This window comes from Heterodontus francisci, chromosome 3 (assembly GCF_036365525.1).
Source record: "Heterodontus francisci isolate sHetFra1 chromosome 3, sHetFra1.hap1, whole genome shotgun sequence".
Classification (NCBI taxonomy): domain Eukaryota; kingdom Metazoa; phylum Chordata; class Chondrichthyes; order Heterodontiformes; family Heterodontidae; genus Heterodontus; species Heterodontus francisci.
In genome coordinates, this window is record NC_090373.1 from 87,701,151 (window position 1) to 87,727,366 (window position 26,216).

Genomic DNA, 26,216 nt, shown 5'->3' on the forward strand with positions numbered 1-26,216 from the left:
GCTCCTTTGCTGAGAGTAGGCTTGCTTTGTTGAAGGTAGCAAAATTCCTATTGTCTCCAGTCTCTGGAAAATCTCTGCCCCAAGAGTGAATCCTGTGCCTTTTGTGTTTTTTGGAAAATCCTGAAATCTCAAGAAAGTTTCTAGTGTCAGACTGCTACTTTAAAATTTAACTAGACCTGTTGCTATAACTTTTGCTTAAAGACCTGTGTGATGCCTGCTGCAGACAAATTGCCTTGAACACCTACCCATCACAGACTGTTCATTAACTTTGCCTGGAGAGACTTTGAGCAGCATCTAACTATTCGACTCTGGGACAAGTGACGATCTGGAAATATCCTACCAGAAGTTACCCAGTTATTGTATTATTCCTAAGAAACTGTTTTAATTTAAAACATCATTTTAAAACCAGCTAACCGTTGGTTTTTGAATGTGTGTGCAGGAGGGCTATGATGAATAAGGAGTTGTAAAATCTTTTCATACATATTGATATATCTCTATTGTTTAAAACTTGGTTTATTAATACAGTTTTTTTTTGTTGTTTGAAGAAACCGGTTTGGCATGCTTTTTTTATTCATTCAAGTGATGTGGACGTCATTGGCTAGGTCAGCACATTGCCCATCCCTAATTCCCAATGAGAAGGTGGTGGTGAGCTGCCTTCTTAAACTGCTGTAGTCCATGTGAGGTAGGTACAGCCACTGTACTGTTAGGGAGTTCCAGGATTTTGACCCAGTGACAGTGAAGGAACTGCGATATAATTCCAAGTCAGGATGGTGTGTGGCTTGGAGGGGAACTTGCAGGTGGTGGTGTTCCCATACATCTGCTGCTCTTGCCCTTCTAGGTGGTAGAGGTCGCGGGTTTGGAAGCTGCTATCTAAGGAGCCTTGGTGCATTGTTGCAGTGCATCTTATAGATGGTACATATGGATGCCACTGTGCATTGGTGGTGGAGGGATTGAATGTTTGTGGATGGGGTGCCAATCAAGCGGGCTGCTTTCTCCTGGATGGTGTCGAGCTTCTTGAGTGTTGTTGGAGCTGCACTCATCCAGGCAAGTGGAGAGTATTCCATCACACTCCTGACTTGTGCTTTGTAGATGGTGGACAGGCTTTGGGGAATCAGGAGATGAGTTACTCGCCGCAGGATTCCTAGCCTCTGACCTGCTCTTGTAGCCACGGTATTTATATGGCTACTCCAGTTCAGTTTCTGCTCAATGGTAACCCCTAGGATGTTGATAGTATGCTTTATTCTGGGGGATAAATAAAGTGTTTAATTTGGCTGGTTTCCGGTAGGTGGAAAACTTTACTGATATGCTGTGACCTGTGGAGTTGTGGGACTGAACTCACAGTGCATTACTCCTGCCTTGGTTGTAACACAAGTCATTGTTCTGGAAACCAGACATCCCGACTCCCTGTCAATGCAGTGGAATGCAAGGGATTCAAATGCAAATTTCGGTGGCCATTTTAGCTGCTAGTAGCCACCTTTTGGTCTGATTCTTTTTCCTCTTTTAAAATTTAATTCAGGGTTCTAGCCAAAGGATTAAAAAGTTATCATTTGGCATAGCACGTGTTCATGAGAACAGAAGGGTGAGAGGGGAGTTGAGGAGAATTCTTTTACCCAAAGGATTGTGGGGGTCTGGAACGCACTGCTTGAAAGGGTGGTAGAGGCAGAAACTCTCATCGCATGTAAAAAATACTTGGATATGCACCTGAAGTGCCATAACCTACAAGGCTTCGAACCAAGAGGTGTAAAGTGGGATTCGGCTGGTTAGCTCTTTCTTGGCTGGCACAGACATGACGGACCAAATGGCTTCCTTCTGCGCCAGAATTTTTTTTTGCTACTATGCAAACAAATGGAGAAAGGAATGCCATATAAACACGTTAAGCATTCACCTGCTGTAATTTCTAGGCTTTGATTTCAAAATGAATCAGTGATAATATAATTGTACACTATGAAAAACAGATCTTCATTAAAGCAGCAGAGGCAGAATGACTTGCATTTGGAAAGTGACCCAATTTTTCACAGGCCTCAGGCAGATGGCAGATGTGGAGAACAGCATGACAGTGTCGCCTGCCTTAGAAGCTGACCGAGGAGGACTCAATAAGATGGAAGTATAATACAAGTTTAAGCTTGACAAACAGGTGCGTCAGGAATATGTTAAAGGAGGTACGTTACATTTACAAAGATTGTGCACTACATGCAAAATTTATAATATATTACAGCAAATCTCCTGTGACAATGTTCATGGTAAATCTGAGGACGCACTGTTTTATACTGAAATTTACAATAATGATCAGGATCACGAATTTATGGTGATCAAACAAGTTAAATTGCATTTTAATTGCACAGTACTGTAGGAGCATTTGTGATCTTTTTCGGCATCATGCACATTTGCATGAATACTATAAGGCGGTGGCCTTCATTAGTTTTACATGCTTGTTTAACTATGTAGTTAATTTTATCTTTTACATTTTAAAAATTTAATGTATATGTGAAAATGGTGGAAAAGATATTCTAGTTAGGTAAATAGGTATAAGTGCCGTAACCTGCAGGGCTACGGACCAAATGCTGGAAAGTGGGATTTGGCTAGGTAGCTCATTTTTCAGCTGGCGCAGACACGATGGGCCAAGTGGCCTCTTTCTGTGCCGGAATCTTTCTATGATTTCTGTATAACTGAAGCATAACCTCCCTACTTTTGAATTCAATTCCCCTCACAATAAACAATAACAGTCTATTAGCTTTCCTAATTACTTGCTGTACCTGCATACTAACCTTTTGCGATTCATACACTCGGATAGCCAGATCCCTCTGCATCTCAGAGCTCTGCAATCTCTCACCATTTAGATAATATGCTTCTTTTTTATTCTTCATGCCAAAATGGACAATTTCACATTTTCCCACATTGTGCTCCACTTGCCAGATCTTTCCCCACTCACTTAACATATCTATATCCCTTTGTAGCCTCCTTATGTCCTCTTCACAACTTACTTTCCTACCTACCTTTGTGTCATCGGAAAATTTTGGAATAATACCTTCAGTCCTTTCATCCAAGTCATTTATATAAATTGTAAAAAGTTGAGGCTCCAGCACTGATCTCTGTGCCAAACCACTCATTACATCTTGCCAACCAGAAAACGACCCATTTATGCCTACTCTGTTTCCTGCTAGCTAGCTAATTTTCTATCCATGCCAAAATGTTACCCCCTACACCATGAGCTTTTTTTTCCTGAAATAACCTTTGATGTGGCACCTTATCAAATGCCTTCTGGAAATCTAAGTACAATACATCAACCAGCTCCCTTTATCCACAGCACATAATACTTCTTCAAAGAACTCCAATAATTTGGTTAAACATGATTTCCCTTTCACAAAACCATGTCGACTCTGCCTGATTACCTTGAGTTTTTCTAAGTGCCCTACTATAAAGTCTTTAATAATAGCTTCTGACATTTTCCCTAAGACAGCTGTTAAGCTAACTGGCCTGTAGTTTCCTGCTTTCTGTCTCCCTCCCTTTTTGAATAAAGGAGTTACATTGGCTATTTTCCAATCTAATGGAACATTCCCCGAATCTAGGGAATTTTGGAAAATTAAAACCAACACATCAACTATCAAACTAGCCACTTCTTTTAAGACCGTAGCATGAGGTCCATCAGGACCCGGGGACTTGTCAATCCGCAGCTCCATCCAAATATAGAACCCGTAGAACCATAGAAATGTTATGGCACAGAAGGAGGTCGTTCAGCCCATTGTGTCTGCGCCGGCCGAAAAAACTAGCCGCCCAATCTAATCCCACCTTCCAACACCTGGTCCGTAGCCTTTCAGGTTACAGCACTTCAGGTGCATGTTCAGGTACCTTTTAAATGAGTTGAGGGTTTCTGCCTACACCACCGATCTGGGCAGTGAATTTCAGACATCCACCACCCTCTGGGTGAAAACGTTTTTCCTCATGTCCCCTCTAATCCTTCTACCAATCACCGTAAATCTGTGCCCCCGGTAATTGATCTCTCCGCTAGGGGAAACAGGTCCTTCCTGTCTACTCTATCTTGGCGCCTCATAATTTCGTACACCTCAATTAAGTCACCCCTCAGCCTCCTCTGTTCTAAGGAAAACAACCCTAGCCTATCCAATCTTTCCTCATAGCTACAACTTTCAAGCCCTGGCAACATTCTTATTAATCTCCTCTGTACTCTCTCCAGAGCAATTATGTCCTTCCTGTAATGTGGTGACCAGAACTGTATGCAATACTCCAGCTGTGGCCTAACCAGCACTCTATACAGTTCCAGCATTACATCCCTGCTTTTGTATTCTATACCTCAGCCAATAAAGGAAAATATTCCATATGCCTTCTTCACCACTTTATCTACCTGTCTTGCCACCTTCAGGGACCTGTGGATATGCACTCCAAGGTCTCTCACTTCTTCTATACCTTGACAGCATCTCTGTGCAGATAATCAGTTTTGTTTAAGTGCGGTGTGTGTGATATTATCTTTTATATATGGAACGTAAATATTCTACAGGCTGATGTCTTCATACATTTTACTACACGACTGTGTTTCAACAAATCAGGGCATAGGAATGATTCTGCAGGGGCTATGGCAGGCCTCAAGAATTCTTAATGTGGTTCTGAGAAAGGTGGACCTTAGAGTGTGGCAGTAGTGCAATGGGAGAGGAGTGGCAACTGACAAGATGGCAGGAAAGGCACAGATGTTCAGTGAGGAGTCGGGAGTGGCAAATATAAGACTGGAGGGGAGCGAATAGGTTCAGTGAAGTCAGATGAGATGAAGTGAGGTTTTGAAAGGTGTCCTATAAATGCGAATCTTTCTTTTTAATGCATTGCCTTTGCTCCCAGCAGTGAGCTGGGAAAACCTGTATTACTTAAAATTGATACTGCTCGGTGTTTATTTTTGTAGTTTTCCCAGGTCACCGCTAGAGAAACCTGACTCAGCATTCCCTCGCTCCTGGACTGGGAAGTAACCCTGACGATATGGCATTCAAACTTTTTTTACTCTAAAAAGCATATGTTAATTTAAAAACCACACAGTAGCCTTTCTAGAAAAGAAAAAAATAGAATACAAAAAACAAATTATATGCGCCTGCAAGGAGAGCAAGGCGTGACATGTGTAACTATTACGCAAGGCCTCACTCTGGGCTGTGCTGAACTCTCACATGATTTTCTTGCGTGAGATGCAAATCTGGCAGCATTTTCCACTGGGAAGAATAGGGCGAATGTCTTTTCGAGTTCAAATGCCGCCGAAAGAGCGAGCCTGTCCCGGGAGGACCGAAGCAATTGAAGTTTCAGGTACTCTATATAACTTATCGAGATTTCAAGTCACAATGTTTTGTTTTTAACCGAGAGCAACTCGTCCTGCCCCTCGAACTGGCCTGAGTGGAGAAAGGCACCGTCGCAATAATGTGGTGGTGGTGGTAGTAGCAGTCGGTGCGGAGGAGGAGCCGCAGCACTGGAGTCTGTGTCTGTTTGTGTAGCAGCAGCGATATCTTGCTCCTCCTCCCGCCGTCGCCTGCTGCTTGGAACGTCTCCCGGAGCTCGCGCTGACTCTTTCCGCAGGAGGTTCCAATCCAGCTCACTCCTGCGCAGCCGCCGAGTACCAGCCGTGTCACTCGGTTCATCGGTTGCATTTTCAGATCAATTTCACTGAGACATTGCCGAGCACAATGAGTTATGTCATCCAACCCGATGTTAGGTGGAAAAACATGCATAGAATATTGCTAAATCCCATGTCTCTTTTATTAAAATCTTTTTATAGTTTTGGGTTGGGGAAAGTGTTAACTTTTTCAATGTGTTTGTATTAAGTTTAAAACTTATTGATAGAAATAGTAGGATTAAAAAGTACCTGTAGCATGATTTTTAAAAATACTTCTCCTGACTCTGGCACCTTGCCCAAGTGACCACTTCTCATACCTGAACTGACAAGTCGGTCTACTGATGAAGTCCTTCTTGCATTAAGACAGATCCTATGTAACAGCTTCCTGCAGAAACTCTTGATAACGCAACAGCTCTTCTGGAGATTCATTCAAAGTCATTTACAAGCACGTTATGCTTTTAAAAAGTTTGATCCGTTTTTCTATTTTAAATGTGTTTTTTCATCTTGGTTGCATTTCACATTGAAAGCCTCAGTGGACTTGAAATCAGCATTCTTGTGGGCTGAATTGTTCTCAAATTGTTGCAAATCACTGTTCTTCGCTGATTTCTGTCTTATTTATCCTGAAACTTTCTTTCTTTGGCCTTCTTATCTCGAGAGACAATGGGTAAGCGCCTGGAGGTGGTCAGTGGTATGTGGAGCAGCGCCTGGAGTGGCTATAAAGGCCAATTCTAGAGTGACAGGCTCTTCCGCAGGTGCTGCAGAAAAATTTGTTTGTCGGGGCTGTTACACAGTTGGCTCTCCCCTTGCGCTTTTGTCTTTTTTCCTGCCAACTGCTAAGTCTCTTCGACTCGCCACACTTTAGCCCTGCCTTTATGGCTGCCCGCCAGCTCTGGCGATCGCTGGCAACTGACTCCCACGACTTGTGATCAATGTCACAGGACTTCATGTCGCGTTTGCAGACGTCTTTAAAGCGGAGACATGGACGGCCGGTGGGTCTGATACCAGTGGCGAGCTCGCTGTACAATGTGTCTTTGGGGATCCTGCCATCTTCCATGCGGCTCACATCATCCTGAAACTATCTGTTAACTGCTTCCAGTTTCAAGTTGTTGTGATCGTATAATAATGTAGTGATGCTGTCAAATAGACTTTGGGGGAATAAAAGGAATTGTGCTTTTTTATATCTTGAACAGTACAAGTACAATAGAGCCTAGCCTGTCTCACTTTGTACTTATGAAGCCTTGTCCACAGTGAGCAATTAATTCCTTGTATTTGCATTACATTCAGTGGCTCATTGTCAGAAACTGACATTGTATTTGAAGCAATTTGAAGCAAGGTCACTTATTACTTGGAAGGTGCAAGTCTAGGTTGGGTAGAAGGACAAAGGAATCACAAATTACACCAATCACTAAAAGTTGTGCCACAGGTTAGCAGGGCCATAACAAAAAAAAAAACAAGCAGTATAGTTTATTTCTAGAGGGATAGAATTAAAAAGTAGGGAAATTAGGCTAAACCCAGTATTGAACATTGTTTAGACCACACTTGCAGTACTGCATGCTGTTCTACTCTCCATATTATAAAAAGGATATAGAAGCACTGGAAAGGGTGCTGAGAAGATTTACAAGGACGATGCCAGAAATTCATGGTTATACATATCAAGAAAGGATTGACTGGCTGGGTTTCTTTTCTCTTGAAAAAAGAAGGAAGAAGGCTGAGGGGTGACTTAATATAAGTCTTTAAAATTATGAAAGGTTTTATCATCGAGTCATACAGCATAGAAACAGGCCCTTCGGCCCACCGCATCCATGTCGACCATAATGCCTATCTATACTAATTCCATCTGCCTGCATTAATTCCATATCCCTCTCTGCCTTGCTCATTCAAGTACCTGTCCAGATGCCTCTTAAATGTTGCTACTGTTCCTGTCTCCACCACCTCCTCTGGCAGCTCATTCCAGATACCCACTATTCTTTGTGTGAAAAATGTATCCCTTTGATCCCCTTTAAACCTTCTCCCTCTCACCGTAAATCTATGCCCCCTAGTTTTAGTCACCCCTACCATGGGAAACAGACTCTGGCTATCTACCCTATCTATACCTCTCATCATTTTATATACCTCTATCATGTCCCCTCTCAGCCTCCTTTGCTCCAGGGAAAACAAACACAGCCTATCCAATCTCTCTTTATAACTCAAGCCCTCCAAACCAGGCAACATCCTTGTGAATCGTTTCTGCACCCTCTAGCCTAATCACATCTTTCCTGTTTTTGATAGAGTGGATACAGAGAGAATATTTCCACTTGTGGGGAAGAGCATCACTATGGGCCATCAATATAAGATAGACACCAAGAAATCCAGAAGGAAATTCAGAAGAAACTTCTTTAGCCAAAGAGCAGTGAGAATGTGGAACTCACTACCACAGGGAGTGGTTGAAGTGAATATTTTAGATATTTAAGGGAAGGCTAGACAAGCATATGAGTTACACTGATGGGTTTAGATGAGGAAAAAAGCTCGAATGGAGCATAATGAGGCATACATTGGTTGGGCTGAGTGGCCTGTTTCTGTGCTGTATATCCTATGTAATCCTATGCAGTACTGTGAACCAGTTGCTTCCCCACTGAGAGTTTCAGGTACCGGATAGGTACAGTCCAACAAGGGCAAAATGTAAAGGAACCAAAGCCAGGGCTTTTTGGATATCAAGGGAGGTAGAGATTATGATGAAACAAAAATGAGGGAGTGTAGGGTAGGGTTGTTACCATGAAAGTTGATATGGGATCTAGAGTAACAATGGTACCTTTGGCCTTCTACGAAGCCAGTTTAGTTCATTTATCTATGTTGGAGGCAGATAAGTCATTTGTCAGCTTCACAGGGGAAAGTATCAACCCCACTGGAAAGGTGAAGGTGAAGATTAGATATGTTAATTTCAAAGGTGAGCAGAGTTTGGATGTTTTGGAGTGTACAAAGTGCAGATTACTGGGTAGCGATTGGTTGGAAGTAATTCCTTTACAGTGGGAGCGTCTAGTCAGATTAGTAGATCAGAAGTCTACGATGAAGGGAGAAGTACACAGGTTTAGTGACTATGTGTTGGGTAAACACTTAAAGTTGTTCAGAGGGAAGTAAGGAAAGCTCTCGCATGCCAAGGCAAAGGTGACTGTGAAAGAGGATACTCTTCCAGTCAGAACTACACTGTACAAAGTTCCTTAAGCAATGAAAGAGCAAGTGGAACAGGAGTTAGATTGTCTCCAAAAATGTAATGTCTTGACATCAGTCCAACACAGTGGGTGGTATTTTATGCTCTTCCCCCATGGCGAGTTTGGAGATGGGGAAGGCACTTTAATTGGGCGGGATGGTGGCGGGTGGGGACCCTGCCACCTTCCCACCTCTGCCCCGATTAAGTCCATGGCTGCCAATAGAGGCCCATATGTGGGCAATTAATACCCAATTAAGGGCCTATCTCCACCGCTACTGGTATTCACCCAGCGGTGGGTGGGCGGGCCTGCCTGACAAATCTCATTGAATTTTTTGAAGAGGTGACTAAGATAGTGGACAGGGGAATGTCTATAGATGGTATTTATATGGACTTCCAGAAGGCATTTGTTAAAGTCCGACATAAGAGTCTGTTAACTAAGGTAGAAGCCCATGGAGTTGAGGGCAAATTATTGACATGGTTAGGAAGTTGGTTGAGTGGTAGGCGACAGAGAGCGGGGATAATAGGTAAGTACTCTGATTGGCAGGATGTGACTAGTGGTGTCCCGCAGCGATCTTTTGGGGCCTCAATTATTCACATTATTCATTAACGACTTGGATGATGGCATAGTAAGTCATATATCCAAATTTGCTGATGATACAAAGTTAGGCAGAATTGTAGACAGTCTAGATGGTAGCATAAAATTGCAAGGAGATATTGACAGACCAGGTGAATGGGCAAAACTGTGGCAGATGGATTTCAATGTGGGCAAGCGTGAGGTTATCCATTTTGGACCAAAAAAGGATAGAGCAGGGTACTTTCTAAATGGGAAGAGGTGTTAAGTACAGTGGATGTCCAAAGAGACTTGGGGGTTCAGGGTCATAGATCTTTAAAATGCCACGAGCAAGTGCAGAAAATAATCAAAAAGGCTAATAGAATGCTAGCCTTTATATCTAGAGGTTTGGAGTATAAAGACACAGAGGTTATGCTGCAGGTGTACAAAACCCTGGTTAGACCCCACTTGGAGTACTGTGAGCAGTTCTGGGCACCATACTTTAGGAAGGAAATATTGGCCTTGGAGGGAGTGCAACGTAGGTTTACAAGAATGATACCTGGACTATAGGGGTTAAGTTAAGAGGAGAGATTACACAAATTAGGCCTGTTTTCGCTAGAATTTAGAAGGTTAAGGGGTGATCTGATTGAAGTCTTCAAGATATTAACAGGAAAAGACAGGCTAGATAAAGATAAACTATTTCCACTGGTTGGAGATTCTAAAACTAGGGGGCATAGTCTAAAAATTAGGACCAGACCATTCAGGAGAGATGTTAGGAAGCACTTCTTCACGCAAGGGGTGGGAGAGGTTTGGAACTCTCTCCCACAAAAAGTAGTTGAAGCTAGAACAGTTGTTAATTTTAAATTTGAGATAGATAGATTTTTGTTAAGCAAAGATATTAAGGGATATGGGCCAAAGGCAGGTATATGGAGTTAGGCCGCGGATCAGCCATGATCTCATTGAATGTCAGGACAGGCTTGAGCGGCTGAATGGCCTACTCCTGTTCCTATTTTCCTATGTACCCGGGGAGCATGACATGCAAACCCGTGCAGGGCTGCTTGTGGTCTCCTGGGGGTGGGGGGTGGGGGGGGTGTGGGGGTCCTCGTTCAAAGGCACTCAATGCCTGATCCTCTGGTGGGTGATGTTCTGGCAGCAGCCACTGCCTCCCTGATGGCGCTGCTGAGCAAAAGAGTTGCTGGCCTCTGATTGGCTGGCAGTTCTGTGCAGGCAGGACCTGCTGCCCCTGGGATCCTGATCTCTGGGCAGGCAGGACCTCCTGCCCCTGGGATCCTCAGTGGCCTCTCAAATGCTTGATTGGCTCATAGTACGGCATGTCTCTTGCCACATCTCCAGCTGGTGGCCAAGACTCCCATCGACTCCATAAAATTCCCCCCCGTGAGTGGAGTTAGGCATTGTTGTGGTTCCAAATAAGGATGGTACGGTTCGACTGTGCATCAATTACAAGAATACCGTTAACCCAGTATTGAGCCCAGTGGCAGCCACAACACTGCATACTTGTCCTAAGAAAATTTATGTACCCATAGTGGCATGTAACATTCACGTCACACAAGTGCCAGGCAATGACTATCTCAAACAAAAGAGAATCTGGCCATCTCCCCTTGACAATCAATGGCATTACACTCGCTGAATTCCCCACTATCAACATCCTGGAGGGTTACCATTGACCAGAAACTGAACTGGAGTAGCCATAACCATGGCTACAAGAGCAGGTCAGAGGCTAGGAACCTGTGGCGAGTAACTCACTTCCTGACCCCCCCGAAGCCTGTCCATCATCTAATTGGCACAAGACAGGAGTGTGATGGAATACTCTTCGCTTGCCTGGATGGGTGCAGCTCCAACACTCAAGAAGCTCAACATCATCCAGGACAAAGCAGCCCGCTTGATTGACACCCCATCTACAAACATTCACTCCTTCCACCACTGATGCACAGTGGCAGCAGTGTGTACCCATCTACAAGATCACTGCAGCAATGCACCAAGGCTCCTTAGACAGCACCTTCCAAACCAACTAGAAGGACAAGGGCAGCAGATGCATGGGAAAACCACCATCTGCAAGTTCCCCTCCAAGCCACACACCATCCTGACTTGGAACTATATCGCCGTTCCTTCACTGTCGCTGGGTCCAAATCCTGGAAATCCCTTCCTAACAACAGCACTGTGGGTGTACCTACCTCACATGGACTGCAGCGGTTCAAGAAGGCGGCTCACCACCACCTTCTCAAGGACAATTAGGGATGGGCAATAAATGCTGGCCTGGCCAGCGATGCCCACATCCCGTGAACGAATAAAAAAAAAAAATTCACAAAGGATGACTAAACAAGCACAGCAACTACAGCTCTATTAGTCTTGCTTTCGCTCCATGTAAAGTAATGGAGTTTATTATCATCAACACAGCTTTCATTTATAGAGTACCTTTAATGTAGAAAAATATCTCAAAGCACATTTAGAGGTATAATCAGGGGTACAATTGAGGATTATCAGTGCAAGAACCTAGTTAAAATCAGTCAACATTTTTTAATCCATGTGATGATCAAAGAAGCTTCCAACAGAAGGTCGTACTGATCACTTAGTTCAAAATAATTATTTTTACAGGACTGTGGAGGTCTTGCTGTATCCATCGTATACTTGGTCACGGTTAGTAGTGTAAATGTCTATACATTTATGAATTTCAGGTATTGATGGCATCTGAGAGAGAGTTCAAAATGCAGGAGAAGCAGTGTGTGAATCTTTGTTGGTGTTTGTTGCTGCATTTCTTCCTTTTTGATTTAATACAGAATCAGGGGCATGCTAATGCAATAGTTATGTGACTGGACTAGTAACCCAGAGGCCTAGACTAATATTTCAAATAATCCGAGTTCAAATACTAGCATGGATGTTTGAGAATTTGAATTACATGTTTTCAAAAAAAATCTAGTATCAGTAAAAGTGACCATGAAGCTGTCAGATTGTCATTTAAAACCCAAATGGTTCACTAATGTCCTTTAGGGAAGGAAACCTGCTGTCCTTAGCAATCTCGCCTATATGGGACTGCAGTTCCACATTGAGTGTGACTTTTGACTGCCCTCTAAAGTGACCTAGCAAGCAGTCAGTTGTATTAGAGATGAGCAGTAAATGATCTTGCCAGTGATGCCCATGTTTCAAGAATGAATAAGTTTAAAAAAAAAGAATATTGCACTGCAGTTGTCACAGTTCTTGTATTTCTAATGTAGGCATGGATGTCTGGTTCAAATGCCATCTGCACTACACTAATTATATGCCAGCAATTTCATGGGTGTTGCTTTCATTACAATGCCATAACTTCACTGGATGTATGGTGGAAATTACGTGCATTAGGGTGGCGCAGTGGTTAGCCCTGCAGCCTCACAGCTCCAATAACCCAGGTTCAGTTCTGGGTACTGCCTGTGTGGAGTTTGCAAGTTCTCCCTGTGACCGCGTGGATTTCCGTCGGGTGCTCCGGTTTCCTCCCACAGCCAAAGACTTGTAGGTTGATAGGTAAATTGGCCATTGTAAATTGCCCCTAGTGTAGGTAGGTGGTAGGAGAATTGAGGGAAGGTGGGGATGTGGTAGGGAATATGGGATTAATGTAGGATTAGTATAAATGGGTGGTTGTTGGTCGGCACAGACTCGGTGGGCTGAAGGGCCTGTTTCAGTGCTGTATCTCTAAAAAAAAACCCGAGTTTCCATTTCACTTCCAGCAAAATTGTGGTTGTGGAGCAGGAGAAGCTCTAAGGAAACTCCTGGCCATTGTCATGGTCCTGTAGTTCTTTTTTTGTTGGAATGTAAGTTTGCCTTTAAGGCTTGCAAGGGATCAGTATTGCTTTAAGAACCAGCAAGCCTCAGGAGTTATAGGAAGGTGCATTTTTGTTGCCTTAGAAACAGCCATTTGGAGACTGTGATTCAAAGGGTGCATTCTCGATACCATGGAAACAGCCACTGGGAGTGAGTCTCATGCGATACATTTGTTACAGTTCAGTTTTGAACTGGCTTTTAGTGGAAGACAGTTTGTTCTAACAGAACACATAGACAGCTGTGGTTTTTAGCACACCTGAAGAATGAGCTCTCAACCATTTAAACTGAAGGAATAGGATTTTAGTCTGTTTAATTATTATCTCTCAAATTCTAAAAAAGTCAAGCCTAAACAGAGATCTCTGGTAATTTAAATTGAAGAAAGGGAAGTTAGACTGTGACAATCTTTTGTCCCTCAAAAACTCTAAAGTCAGCTTGATTCCATTGAAAGAGCTCACAAGTCGTTAATTGTTGAAATTCGCTGGAGAAGGAAAGCAACATTCTGTGAGGACGTCAAGCAACATTGGACTGTAAATTTGCAAGGACTCTAATTTTTTCTATTTTAAATGTTGTTTATATCCTCATAGTGTTTATGAATTTAGTTCTTCTAATTGAAGAACAAATTTGTTGATTTAAAGACGCCTGGTTTGGTTAGCCTCATTCGGGGGTTAATAGATGGCACAATTTGGCTGGGTCTTTCTTTGATTTGGAAAGTTTTAAATGATATGTTAGCCGATCTGTGGAGCGATGGGATTGAATTAACAGTGCGTTGGTCCCACCACAATCAGAATCGTTTATTTTGATTGGGGGCTTTGACAGGAGCGGTCGGTCGTAACACCATAATTGTCATCTTATTGTCAGCTTAGCTAATTTCTTTAATGTTATTGAAGGAGTAAGTTTCTGATATTGTGACAGGACAAGCGTCTCTCACAACTTGCCACCACACAGACAATTTATTGAGGGCATTTTAATGATCATTTACTCCTTTTAGTGGTCTTCCTGCAAGTGAACTTTGCATTCCCTATGAACCAGAAGCTGTGGCCTCCTAGTTTTGTGCCCCTGCAGAGACCACTAGTGCCCATTGCAATTTATTTCTCAGCCACTCTGGAAGAGGATGTTATCGACATGTTGCACTCAAGCTGGGCTTAATTCAAAAAGTAACAAGATTAACTTATAGAAATTAAATAAAATTCAGTAAGTATGGCACTTGCATAGGAACAAGAGTAGGCCATTCAGCCTCTCGAGCTTGTTCCACCATTCAGTTAAATCATGGCTGATCTGTATCGCAATTCTGTTTACCCGCTTTTGTTCCTTATTCTTTAATACCTTTACCTAACAAATACCAATTGATCTTAGCCTTGAAAGTATCAATTGGCACAGCATCTGCAGCCTTTTGGAGGAGAGTTCCAGAGTTTTACAAACCTTTGTTGAAAAGGAGCTTCCTGATTTCAGACAGAATGCATAGGTTTGAATAAAACATAAGACAGTAAAAGGCCTGAAATTCCCCTGGGATTCTCCTGCTCTCCTGCCATAACTCTGGCTAGCAATTGATGGAACCTCTCGGGAAATAATGTAAACAGCCATTTTTGGGTCATTTACGTTGTTTCGCTGGATGAACCACTGGTCTCTACTCTTTGTGCTTGACAGCATCAAATAGTGAGAGTGTCTTTTTACCAACAGCCTGTAAATGCAGCTCCAGCACTCGAGTTTGGTTTAATTTTACTTACCAACACCCTGGATCAGTCTTGCTCTATTTGTTGGGCAAGAGGTTTATTTTTTCCATTAATCTTTTAAAGTGTTTGGAATGTATCTTAATAGCTTCATGCTTTTTTCCCTAACATCCCCATATCCATACAATGTTCACACTACCCAAACAATGTCTTGCTGACTTCATTAGCACATTTCTGTATGAAAGTTGAAGACAAAAGCCCATCTCCTGGAAGCCAGAAGCTTAGTTGTACATTTATGCAGGAAGCAATAAATTCATAGACATCAATACAGAAAGCTAGTCATCCCAATGATACTTTACATCACTTTTCACTGTACTGATGCCAGAAGCAAGAGATGCGTTTTCATCGGTGCTCGCGAAATAGGATGATTATGATGTTGCTTAGTAATGTCAGGTTTTGGCAGGGAGTGCCACATTGCTACAACACCACCAACAATTTGCATTTATATAGCACCTTTAACATAGTAAAATATCCCATGGAACTTAACTAACATATATTTGAGTAATTTTCTGCAGCTGTTTGCCCAATTGTACCTTTAATATTATCAAACCTTAGACCTGAATATTTGTCACAGGTCAAGCTTGGTATTCTTACTGATCTGCATATTCACCTCCACTCTACAGCATTGACATCTCAGCATTGAGGTTTGTGTTCTAATTCATTTTTTCCTCCACTGCTTAATTTGGTTTGTTTATCTACTATTGCATTTACGTAGTGCCTGTCACATCCTAAGGGCATCCCTAAGTGTTTCAGAGCCAATGCTATACTCGTAAGGTATGGTCTCTGTTGCTATGTAGGTAAACACTGTGGCCAATTTGAACACAACACGATCCCACAAACAGATGAATGTTCAGTTACTATGCTTTTGGTGGTATTGCTTGAGGGAGAAATGTTGACTAGGACACTGGAAGAACTTCCTGCTCTTTAAATTGTGCCACAGCATCATATTTTAAAAAAAGCTTCATTTGAAAGGTGGCACCTCCAACAATGCAGCATCTCTTCAGTATTGCAGTGTATTGGCTACCTAGATTATGTGCTAAATTCCCAGAGTGGATGCTAGAAATTTGAAAAAGAAACCCACAAAATGCTGTAAAAACTCAATAGTTCATCACCCTCAGTGGAAAGAATAGAAGAATTAACATTTTAGGTGCAGACACTTCATTAGAAGTAGAACAACCTGTAGAAACATTTAAAAAGAAACCAAAGAAAACCAACGTACACACACTAATTTTAATGCTGCTTGCCTTTCAGAGCAAAGTCCCTCAATCAAAAGAAAACATCTGAATAATTGACACTGTGTTTGGGATAGAAATGCAGTACTGTACTAATGTGCTTCCTGGCTTGCCGTAGTCATGTCACCTCTACCATGAGGCACTCACTGCAGGCAGCCATCACCAGTTCAAAAAGACACAGTACAAGCTAGACTGTTGTCCTGTGAGCTCAATACATGGTGTCAGAGTGGAGCTGAGGTTGAGTGCTGAAGAGCTGTATAGAAGCACAGCTACTGAAAGAAGAACATAGGAATGTTCAGAGTTGCGAAAAGCCACAGGAAGCCACAGAAAAGGAACAAATAAACAGGCCACAGTTGAAAGCACTGGGTAAAACACAATGGCTGCAAATTTTCCTCTCCCTGCACTGGTCGAAATGAAAGGTAATATAAAGCAGAACTGGCAGTTTTTCTTTTTGCAATGGCGAAATTACAAAATTGCGAAAGATTTACTTAACAAAGCAGAGCAGCTACGAGTATCTACACTGTTATCACTGTTGGGGAGAGACTGCTACAAAATGTATACCACCCTAAATTTCTCCGAAGAACAAAAAAACGGACAGCAGAAATTTTGAAAGCCTTGAAGGCACGCTTTGAACCCCAAATGAACGTAACCTATGAATGGTATTTGTTCAATATTAGGGGCCCAAGGTGAAAAAGAGTCCATTGATCAATATATGACTGCATTCACACAGCTTCCAGAATCCTGTGAATTAGCGCAACTAAAAGACCTAATTTTAAGGCAGGACTGTATTAGGCGTAAGAGATCCTGCAGTGAGAGCACATTTACTGAGAGAAGACAAATTTACTCTCAGGAATGCGATCGACATGTATCGAAGCGCTGAGGTTGTAAATCAGCAGCTACAGCATATTCATGGCAGAACAGACCAGGCCTTGCATTATGCTGATAGACGTTCCAGGCCGAAAGGGCAGAAAGATCACAGACAAAGGGCAGGATGCAAATACTGCAGAGGACATCGCACAAAGGAAAAGAAGGCGTGTCCAGCGTGGGGAGAGCAATGTTCTCACTGCAAGGAGCTGAATCATTCTGCACCCAAGTGTTTGGTGAGAAGGAAGCACAACAAGCAGGTACAGATGGCCACTGGAGAGCGATCAGCCAAAGATTCTGACGAATCACTATACACCATACAACAGGTTGGTTCAGTCAGGTTGATAGGTGATAAATGGTTTGTGACTGTTGAAATGATGACTGCAGAAGGAGAATATCAAGTCAACCTGAAGTGTCAGATGGACACTGGTGCGTCATGCAACATCATGACCGTCACAGACCTGTGCAAACTGGCTCAACATGGCAATCCAAAAATGAAGCCGTCGAAAGTAAGGTTGAGGCTATATGATGGCACCATACTAGTGCTAAGGGGACAAAGTACTCAGAGCCTAATACAATGACAAGAACAAAGATCTGGAGTTCCTGATCATAGACGACAAGCAAAAGCCAAACATCTCAGCCAGAGCAACTCTAAAGCTTGGACTGGTAACCCTCAACATGCAAAAAGAGATTTGCAGCGTGTTGCAGCACACTAAACCATTGACCGTGGAACAGATCCGAGAGGAGTACAACGATGCATTTACAGGTTTAGGATGTCTTCCTGGAGAATATCATCTCGAAGTAGATGAGAGAGTAAGACCAGTTCAGCATCTGCCAAGGAAAGTTCCAGCTACCCTCAAGGCCAGCCTGAAAGACAAGTTAGAGCTGAAAAAGAAGGGAGTAATCAAGAAAGTGACAACTCCTGCAGAATGGATTAGCAGCATGATAGCAGTGAAACAACCTGGAAAGCTGAGTGTATGCACTGACCCAAAGGATTTAAATAAAGCTCTGAAGAGACCTCAATACCCCATGTCAACCATTGAAGGAATTTTGCCACAACTTGCAAAGGCAAAAATCTTCACTACCCTAGATGTGAAGGATGGTTACTGGCAAGTGAAGCTGGATGAGAGCAGCAACTTTCGAACTATACTCTGGATGCCGTTCGGGAGATACAGATTGTTGCGCATGCCGTTTGGCATTTCCACAGCTCCAGAGGAATATCAACGCAGCCAACATGAGATAGTTAGTGATCTTCCCAGAGTGGAAGCTATAGTGGATGATCTGTTAGTTTATGGATGTGGAGACACAATGGAAGAAGCCATTGCTGACCACGATCAACATCTAGTGCGACTGCTAGACAGAACTAGCCTGATGAATCTGAAGCTGAACAAGAAAAATTGCAATTAAAGATGCCTGAAGTCAACTACATCGGTCATGTACTGATAGCAGAAGGCCTTTGCCTGGATCCCGAAAAGGTAAGAGTAGTAGCAGCGATGTGGCGACCAACAGATGTAAAAGCAGTGCAACGATTTGTTAGATTCGCCAACTATTTAGCAAAATTCTTGCCCAATTTGTCGTCAGAATGTGAGCCATTTTGCCAAATCACTGCCGAGGATGTGCAATGGTATTGGGGCACTGAACAAGAGGCAGCATTCACTAAAATCAAGCAGCTGGTAATGACAACACCAGTGCTGAAATATTATGACATAAATAATAAAGTCACCCTGCAGTGTGGCACCAGCACAACAGGACTTGGAGCAACCCTAATGCAGCAAGAACAGCTGGTTGCATTTGCATCCAGGGCTTTAATGCAAAGTGCCTTTGCTTGTGAATCAATACCTACTTAGAGACAAAGTGACAGTTGAGTCTGACCACAAGCCACTTCAAAGCATTTTCCTCAAGCCACTACTACCTGCTTCAAAGCATCTGCAAAGAATGTTACTATGGTTACAGAGATATCATCTGGACGTGACATACAAGCAAGGGAAACAGATGTACATCGCTGACATGCTGTCGAGAGCAGCACTCCCTATGAAGAAATTAGAGGATGCCACAACAGAGTGTGAAATCCTCCAGATGCAACGTGAAGCTGCAGCTCGATGTGCTGTGGAAGTCGTCAACCCAGCAGAGACATTGAATCTGACTGACAAGCGCCTTGCTCCGATCAAGTGAATTACCCAACAAGATGCAACTCTCCAAGTGTTGCAAGAATTAGTGATGAAAGAATGGCCTGAAAGCATCAAGGACACTCCTGTGGTCACAAGCATGTATTGGGCATACAGAGATGAATTGACAGCCCAAGATGGCATCTTGTACAAAGGAAATAGTCATTATCCTGAAGGATTTGAGAGGAGAGATGCTAAAGCGAATCAATGCAAGCCACCAAAGAATTGATTCGAGTCTGAGGAAGGCAAGAGAAGTGCTCTACTGGCCGAACAGGAGCAATAAAATCAAGGACCACATCAGCCAGTGCAGTGCATGTAACAAGTACCAAGCTAAATAAAATAAAGAACGCTGATTACACATGACATCCCAGACAGACCATGGATGAAGCTGGGAGTAGACCCCTTCACTCTCTCAGAAATTGATTATCTTGTCACCATTTTTTTTTTAAATTTCCAAAATATACTTTATTCATAAAAATCTGTAAAAATTACATTGCCAAACAGTTTCAAAACAGCACCAAAAAATACAAACATTGCAAGGGAGAGCAGTTTCCTTCAATACTGTCATGAGTTTTTTCACAACCCTTCCGTTTCACAATTGTCATGTCAATTACAGTTTTACATTTACAGCAATTGAGAATATTAACGATACAGTTCGAGGGGTTTCCCATGGATCCAGCCCCTCAGTCCAGCTTGGTGGGGGAACCTTACACTGTGGTCTTTCCCCATTGAGCCTTTGCTGCAGCTGCCCCAAGCTTTAGTGCGTCCCTCAGCACGTAGTCCTGGACCTTGGAATGTGTCAGTCTGCAACATTCGGTGGTGGACAGCTCTTTGCGCTGGAAGACCAGCAAGTTTCGGGCAGACCAAAGGGCGTCTTTCACTGAATTGATAGTCCTCCAGCAGCAGTTGATGTTTGTCTCGGTGTGCGTCCCTGGGAACAGCCCGTAGAGCACAGACTCCTGTGTTACAGAGCTGCTTGGGATGAACCTCGACAAAAACCACGGCATCTCTTTCCACACCTGCTTTGCAAAGACACATTCCAGGAGGAGGTGGGCGACCGTCTCTTCCCCACCACAGCCACCGCGGGGGCATTGGGCGGAGGGGGCGAGACTGCGGGTGTGCATGAAGGATCTGACGGGGAGGGCCCTTCTCACCACCAGCCAAGCTACGTCTTGGTGCTTGTTTGAAAGTTCTGGTGATGAGGCATTCCGCCAAATGACTTTGACGGTCTGCTCGGGGAACCATCCGACAGGATCCACCGTCTCCTTTTCCCGTAGGGCCTTGAGGACATTCTGTGCAGACCACTGCCTGATGGACCGGTGGTCAAAGGTGTTTTCCCGCAGAAACTGCTCCACGAAGGATAGGTGGTACGGCATGGCCCAACTGCATGGAGCGTTCCGCGGCCATGTGCCCAGGCCCATCCTTCGCAACACCGGGGACAGATAGAACCTCAGCACGTAGTGACACTTGGAGTTTGCGTACTGGAGATCTACACACAGCTTGATGCAGCCGCACACTCACCATAGCCAACTATTCTGACTACTGGGAGGTAGACCAGCTGATCTCAACGACAACCAGTGAGATTGTAGAATGCCTGAAAGCACACTTTGGTCGTTACGGCTTTTCAGTCATTGTGATGAGTGACAATGGCCCTCAGTTCACGAGTGAAGAATTCAGCCACGTCATAAAGGACTGGGAAATTCAATACCATACATCTCCACACTATCCCCCGTCAAATGGAAAGGCTGAGGCGGCAGTGAAAACCGCCAAAGGAATCATAAAGAAGTCGAGCAAATCCGGCACAGATGTATACAAGGCAATCCTTGAGTGGAGAAACATGCCTACGAAAGAATAATGTCATGTCGCACCCAAGCTAATGAAACCAGAAGTAGTGACAGGGCTGAATGACAAAATCAAGGTGAAATGGCAGAAAGCCAAATTTCATTTTGATAAAACTGCCGAACCATTGCCAGAATTGAGCATTGGAGAGCCAGTCAGGGTACAAACCTTAAACCTTCACAACAAGAGTTTCAGGCCAAATGGCAATTTGGGACCTGCATAGTGCATTGCCACCGCTATCATACGCGGTGGAAGTGAACGACCAGATAGACTGTCACAACCGCAGGCACATATGCATAACTGGAGAAGCTGTTCCATCACTGCAGGCAGCCGGTAGGAAGATCTGCACAGACCACAGATCAACCATCAGTCTCAGAGGTCCAGAGCACCCAACAACAGAAATGGAACAACAACAGTTACTGCGGCAACAAGTGACGCAGGAATGACACTCCCCGGAGAAGGAAAGTCACCCAAATGAACAGCCAACGACAACGCGCACCAGTAAGAGAGCAGCATGATTTAAAGACTATGGGCTGAATTTTACCCTCGTCAGACGGGAGCCGTCCACTGACCGAAAAGTTGGTAGTGATCCTGCCTCTGCCTGGCCTGGGGATCCAGTCTGGATTTTACAGTCCCCAGGCCTTTAGTAGGTCTGAGGTGGGATCTCCACCTCATTGAGGCAGGAAGTCCCGCCTAATGGGGTTGCCGGCCAATCAGTGGGCTGGTAGCTCTTAGTCCCAGCAGTCGCCACCGAGAGCAGTGACCACTGCTGGGACTGCAGCCCAGCTTCACGAAGAAGAGGAAGGATATCCTCGGAGAAGGTAAGCTTTATGGACCTCGCCGGGGGTGATCGGTCTGGCCCCGGTGAGGCAAGGGTGGTTGACTGGGGGGGGGAGAGGGGTGTGCTGGACGTTGGGGCATCGGGGTGGCCTTCCGTCGGGCACTAGGTGCCTGACCAGGTGGGCCCCCCCCCCCCACCCCAGGCCGTCAGAGAGCAGCCTGCTTTTGTCAGGCGGCTTTTCTCAGGCCTGGGCCACCCGACCAGCCAAGGGTAAAATCCCTCTGGCAGCGGGCAAAGGCCTTTAAATGGTCGTGAACTGGCCACTTAAGGGCCTTGTTTGCCCTGGGGCGGGTGGGCCATTTCCTGCCGCCACCACCCTGTGTAAAATAGCGATGGAGGCGGGAGTGGGTCCGGAAGGGCCCCCTGAGCCTCACACTCCATTTAACAACCCTGCCCACCCGCTGCCACCATCCTGCTCTTTGGGAGGGGGCATAAAATTCCAGCCCATGTGTGCAATACATATGCAGAGAATGACTGGAATAATAAACCGCTAATGCATGAGAACAGTTGTGTGCATATTGGGTCACGTGGGCAACACACAGTGTAAATGATAACGCATGCAAATATTTTTGGTATTTTTGTATGAAAAGGAGGATGTTTGGGATAGAAATGCAATACTGTACTAATGTGCCTCCTGGCCTGGTGTAGTCATGTGGCCCCTACCATGAGACACACTGCAGGCAGCCATCAAAAGTTCAGATCAATAAAGACACCATACAAACAAGACTGTTGTCCTGTGAGCTTGTAACACACTGCTGTCCTCATGACTGCTCTTCAATCACCTTTCTCCTTCCCCCCCCACCACCCTGCCTCTTGATTTAATAATTTTATCTGAACATGTTTCACACTGCTCTCTGTTCCTGCAGTTGGCAACTACTCGATCATGAGAGGGAGTAATTTTTTCTGCTAATTTCTCCCCTAGGACCACACCATTCCAGTCTGCGAGGAATTGGGGAATCTGCTTCATAATGGGGGATTTAGTAATGAGTCTTCCACTTCAGTACAGGAATTAGAGAGTTTACAGGTGTCGGCCAAAGAATGGACATGTATGTCATTTTTCTCTGCTCTGTGTTCCTGGGGCATACTTATTTAACAGGTACAAAGCACAGGGAAAATGGTGAACACTTGTGACATCAGGGCTCTGGCTCCTTGCCAGTGAACTTCTTGGGGATTGTAATTGTATGATAATGGGTGAAAGGGACATCATGACACATTGTGCCTCATTTTCCTATGTCTCCACTTGCATCCAGGAGGAATAGGGGAGGAAAATTAGCTGCATTAATATTAAGAAAGCAAAGTACTAATGTAAGAGCAGGGTTCTCCCAGTGTCTTGACCAACAATTTTCCCTTCTTCAACACCACCAGAAACGCCTATTAGCTGCTTAATGCTGTTTGTGATCTTGTAGTATGCAAAATGATTGCCACGCCCACCTACCGTAACAACTGGCATTTATCGAATACTTTTAATAATGTATCCTGCACTTAATTGTGACCATACTTCTAAGTAATTAATTGTATATTAAACGCTTTGGAATGCTTCAGAGAGGCACGGTAAAATGCTAAAAACAGAGTGGGTGGAATTTTATGCTGGTGGCGGGGGTCTCGATGCTGGGGGAAACCGGCGCAAAGATTGCCACGTCACCTCTTGTATGGAAGGCCCGCCGAATTTAGTGCCAGTCAGGCACTTAACCTGACAGCAGGGGGCCTTCCGTAGGATTCGGGACCCAGTTGCAGGAAGTCCCTACCTTGTAGAGCTGCCGCCACCACAGAGATGGTGGTTGCGGCTGTAGCCTCAGCAACTAGATATCAAGGAGCGGCACTGGAACCAGGCTTAAGGTAGTTCAGGGCGGGAGGGTTCTCCGGGGGAGGGGGCGTCGGCAGCAAGGGCAGGGGGGTGGCCCTCGTGGGACCCTCCCCATCTTCTTGATGCTGGGTCCCTCATTCAGGTGCTAAGTGCTTTTGAACGTGGGACCCCCTCAGCCTGCGTGGTTTTTCATGCTGTGCTTCCTGTGCAGCAACAGGGCCGCCCACCGCATGGGTAATTGCGGCTGCGGCAGGAAGAGGCTCTTAATTGGGAGTTAATTACCCAGTTAAGGGCCTCAATTGGCTGCGGGGCGAGAAGGCCTTTCACAGGTCTTCCCACCCTAGACTAGATTTCAGTGGAGGTGGGATGGTGGCTGCGCCCTCCCCCAGCCACCATCCCACCCGATTATATGCTTTCTCCAACTCAAAACCCACTGCGGGGAGAGCATAAAATTCCACCCAGTATGCCTTGAATGTTTACCATGTAATTAAAATGAGCAACTTTAGCATTGATAATACTTACTGGTTGCAAACATAATACTAAATGAGGAAAATAAGTTCATTTTATGTGGGTGCAGCATTGCAGATGTTCTGCTCAGTAGATAGGCCATTGTTCACGGGTTTATCCATCTGTAAAGCATAATGGAAGTCACATCAGCTCTGAAATTGGCCCAGTTTAATTTCTGATGTGTTGTAACTCATTCAAATTGCTCCTGTGGTGTAAAGAACACTTGTCTGTTCTGCTAGTTGCATGTTGGCATCAACTTAGCTACATGTCATTGTAACCTGGCGATGGACTTGTGCTGAATCCTCTCTTTCCATCCCCTTTTTTGTATGATATAGCTTATGGCAGCCATTGAGTTTCATCAGCTAAGTGCTGTGCTATTCATGTGGTTTTTAAATTAAAATAATTTAATGTAGAAATAAGTGGAATGTGAGCAAGCACAATGGAACACTCTTTATCATGTGGATCTGGTCGTCTGACGCTTAGTGGTGGAACTGGGAAGCTCCAGAAACCCATCCTCAGGATCTGCATACATCGAGCCAGCAAAAAAAAAACTTTTCTGCATAACTGACTCATTGGATTGATAACCACACTCAATTTTTAAGTATTTCCTTTTGACAAAGCCAGAGTCTGCCTAATCAGTAATCAGCATGCAGCAACGGACTTTGCAGTACTGCTGATTGCACCACTGGTTGGGGGAGGGGAGGGAGACAGCATTGATCGTTGCTCATCTAAATTCACTCAAATTCGTAAGGGGGAAGCACAGGATACATTAATTATTAACCTCTTCACGCCTATTACTGGGTATGACTATTTTTACTTTGTACAGCGGTACATTGGTTTTCATGGCATTTGTGTAACATACAAATTTTAGCCTAATCGGCCTGCAGCTTTAGTAGTAGTTCACTGTGTTGGTGAATGGAAGGGTAAATCAGTGTGTCACCAAAGTACCTGTGTGGCCTGCAGAGAATTTGTGCTTAAACAGTTTCTTTTGTGCTTTTCAACTGCAGCATCATGAGGAGATAATCACCATCTGGACTTAGTGACACTCGCTCCTCTTAACACAGATTATCAGAAGTTGTAGCTATTTGTTTTTTAAAAAAGGAAAAAGAATCAGAAAAGAATTTTGGAGCTGTCTTCCGGTTATTTTAAAGCCATAAATTCTAAGGAAAATGCCATTTTCCTGGTTCGCATCTTCTGTGACATGTACTTAGTCATATTGCAACAAGAAAACGAGTAGCACAATGATAGAAAAAGGGGTATGTTGTGCTCCTTGTTAAATATTCTATGTTCGGAAAACTTGATACACGTCAGCTGTTGTGTAGTAAAATCTACTTGAAGGACTATCTACGTCATCGCACAGAGAACTGTACTAAAGGCTTGAATCAGTCCCTAGAGTCCTTCAATGCTACTTAGCATTCAGCTCACATTGTGCTTTGAGCAGTGGCATGAAACGCAACAGAACAAAGATATACCCACAGGATTGCGGTAGGCTGATTACAGCAACTGTTCTCCAGGGTTTGCCTTGGCAACAGAAAGGTTGCTGGGATACAGTGCTATTTGAGGAGTAGGATAGATACCCAGCAGGATCACTCTTGCTTTAGGTCTAGATTACAGATAACTTCACTTTCATGTGGCGTTAAACATTCAAAAGGCTTGGGTTTTCTGGGAATTTTTAATCATATTGCTTCCAGGATCAAGCTGGAGTACTAGCAGCTTTCTTTTATCTTAGACGGAGAGTATCAGTCAAGTGATTATCTTCGTTGGAGGGATGCAACCTGTTATGAGCATGTCTTTTTGCCGCAGTGCGCTTGGCTCATTACAATAACTCTCAAAATGCTGGTTGCACAGAAACACTGATTCCTGTAGAAATGCTTTTCATTTGGAACAAGATTAGCAAAGAACATTTACATTCGAGAACTATAGTCATATGAATACCATAAATTTACATTTCTTCCAACACTATTGTACAATCACATAAACTCCAATTTCATTCACAGTTTGAGAGATGTAAACTTGAAGATTTGTGTAGTATTTTTCATATAAAGTCTGTTAAATATTAGGTTCCAACAATATGTTTTAATCAGGTGTGTCTATTTC

The 26,216-nt window shown here is 43.9% G+C and overlaps 1 protein-coding gene across 3 annotated transcripts in view; it reads left to right on the forward strand.

The window, feature by feature from the left end:
- Nucleotides 1–4,996: 4,996 nt before the first annotated feature.
- msraa (methionine sulfoxide reductase Aa) overlaps nt 4,997–26,216 on the forward strand; it is a 395,564-nt gene continuing 374,344 nt past the window's right edge. The window contains exon 1 of one of the 3 annotated variants that reach the window (XM_068024102.1): nt 4,997–5,292. In XM_068024102.1, coding sequence (XP_067880203.1) covers nt 5,160–5,292 — 133 coding nt within the window. In that variant the 5' untranslated portion in view covers nt 4,997–5,159. The remainder of the gene's footprint in view (nt 5,293–26,216) is intronic. The other 2 variants (XM_068024103.1, XM_068024101.1) reach the window with 2 other exon arrangements.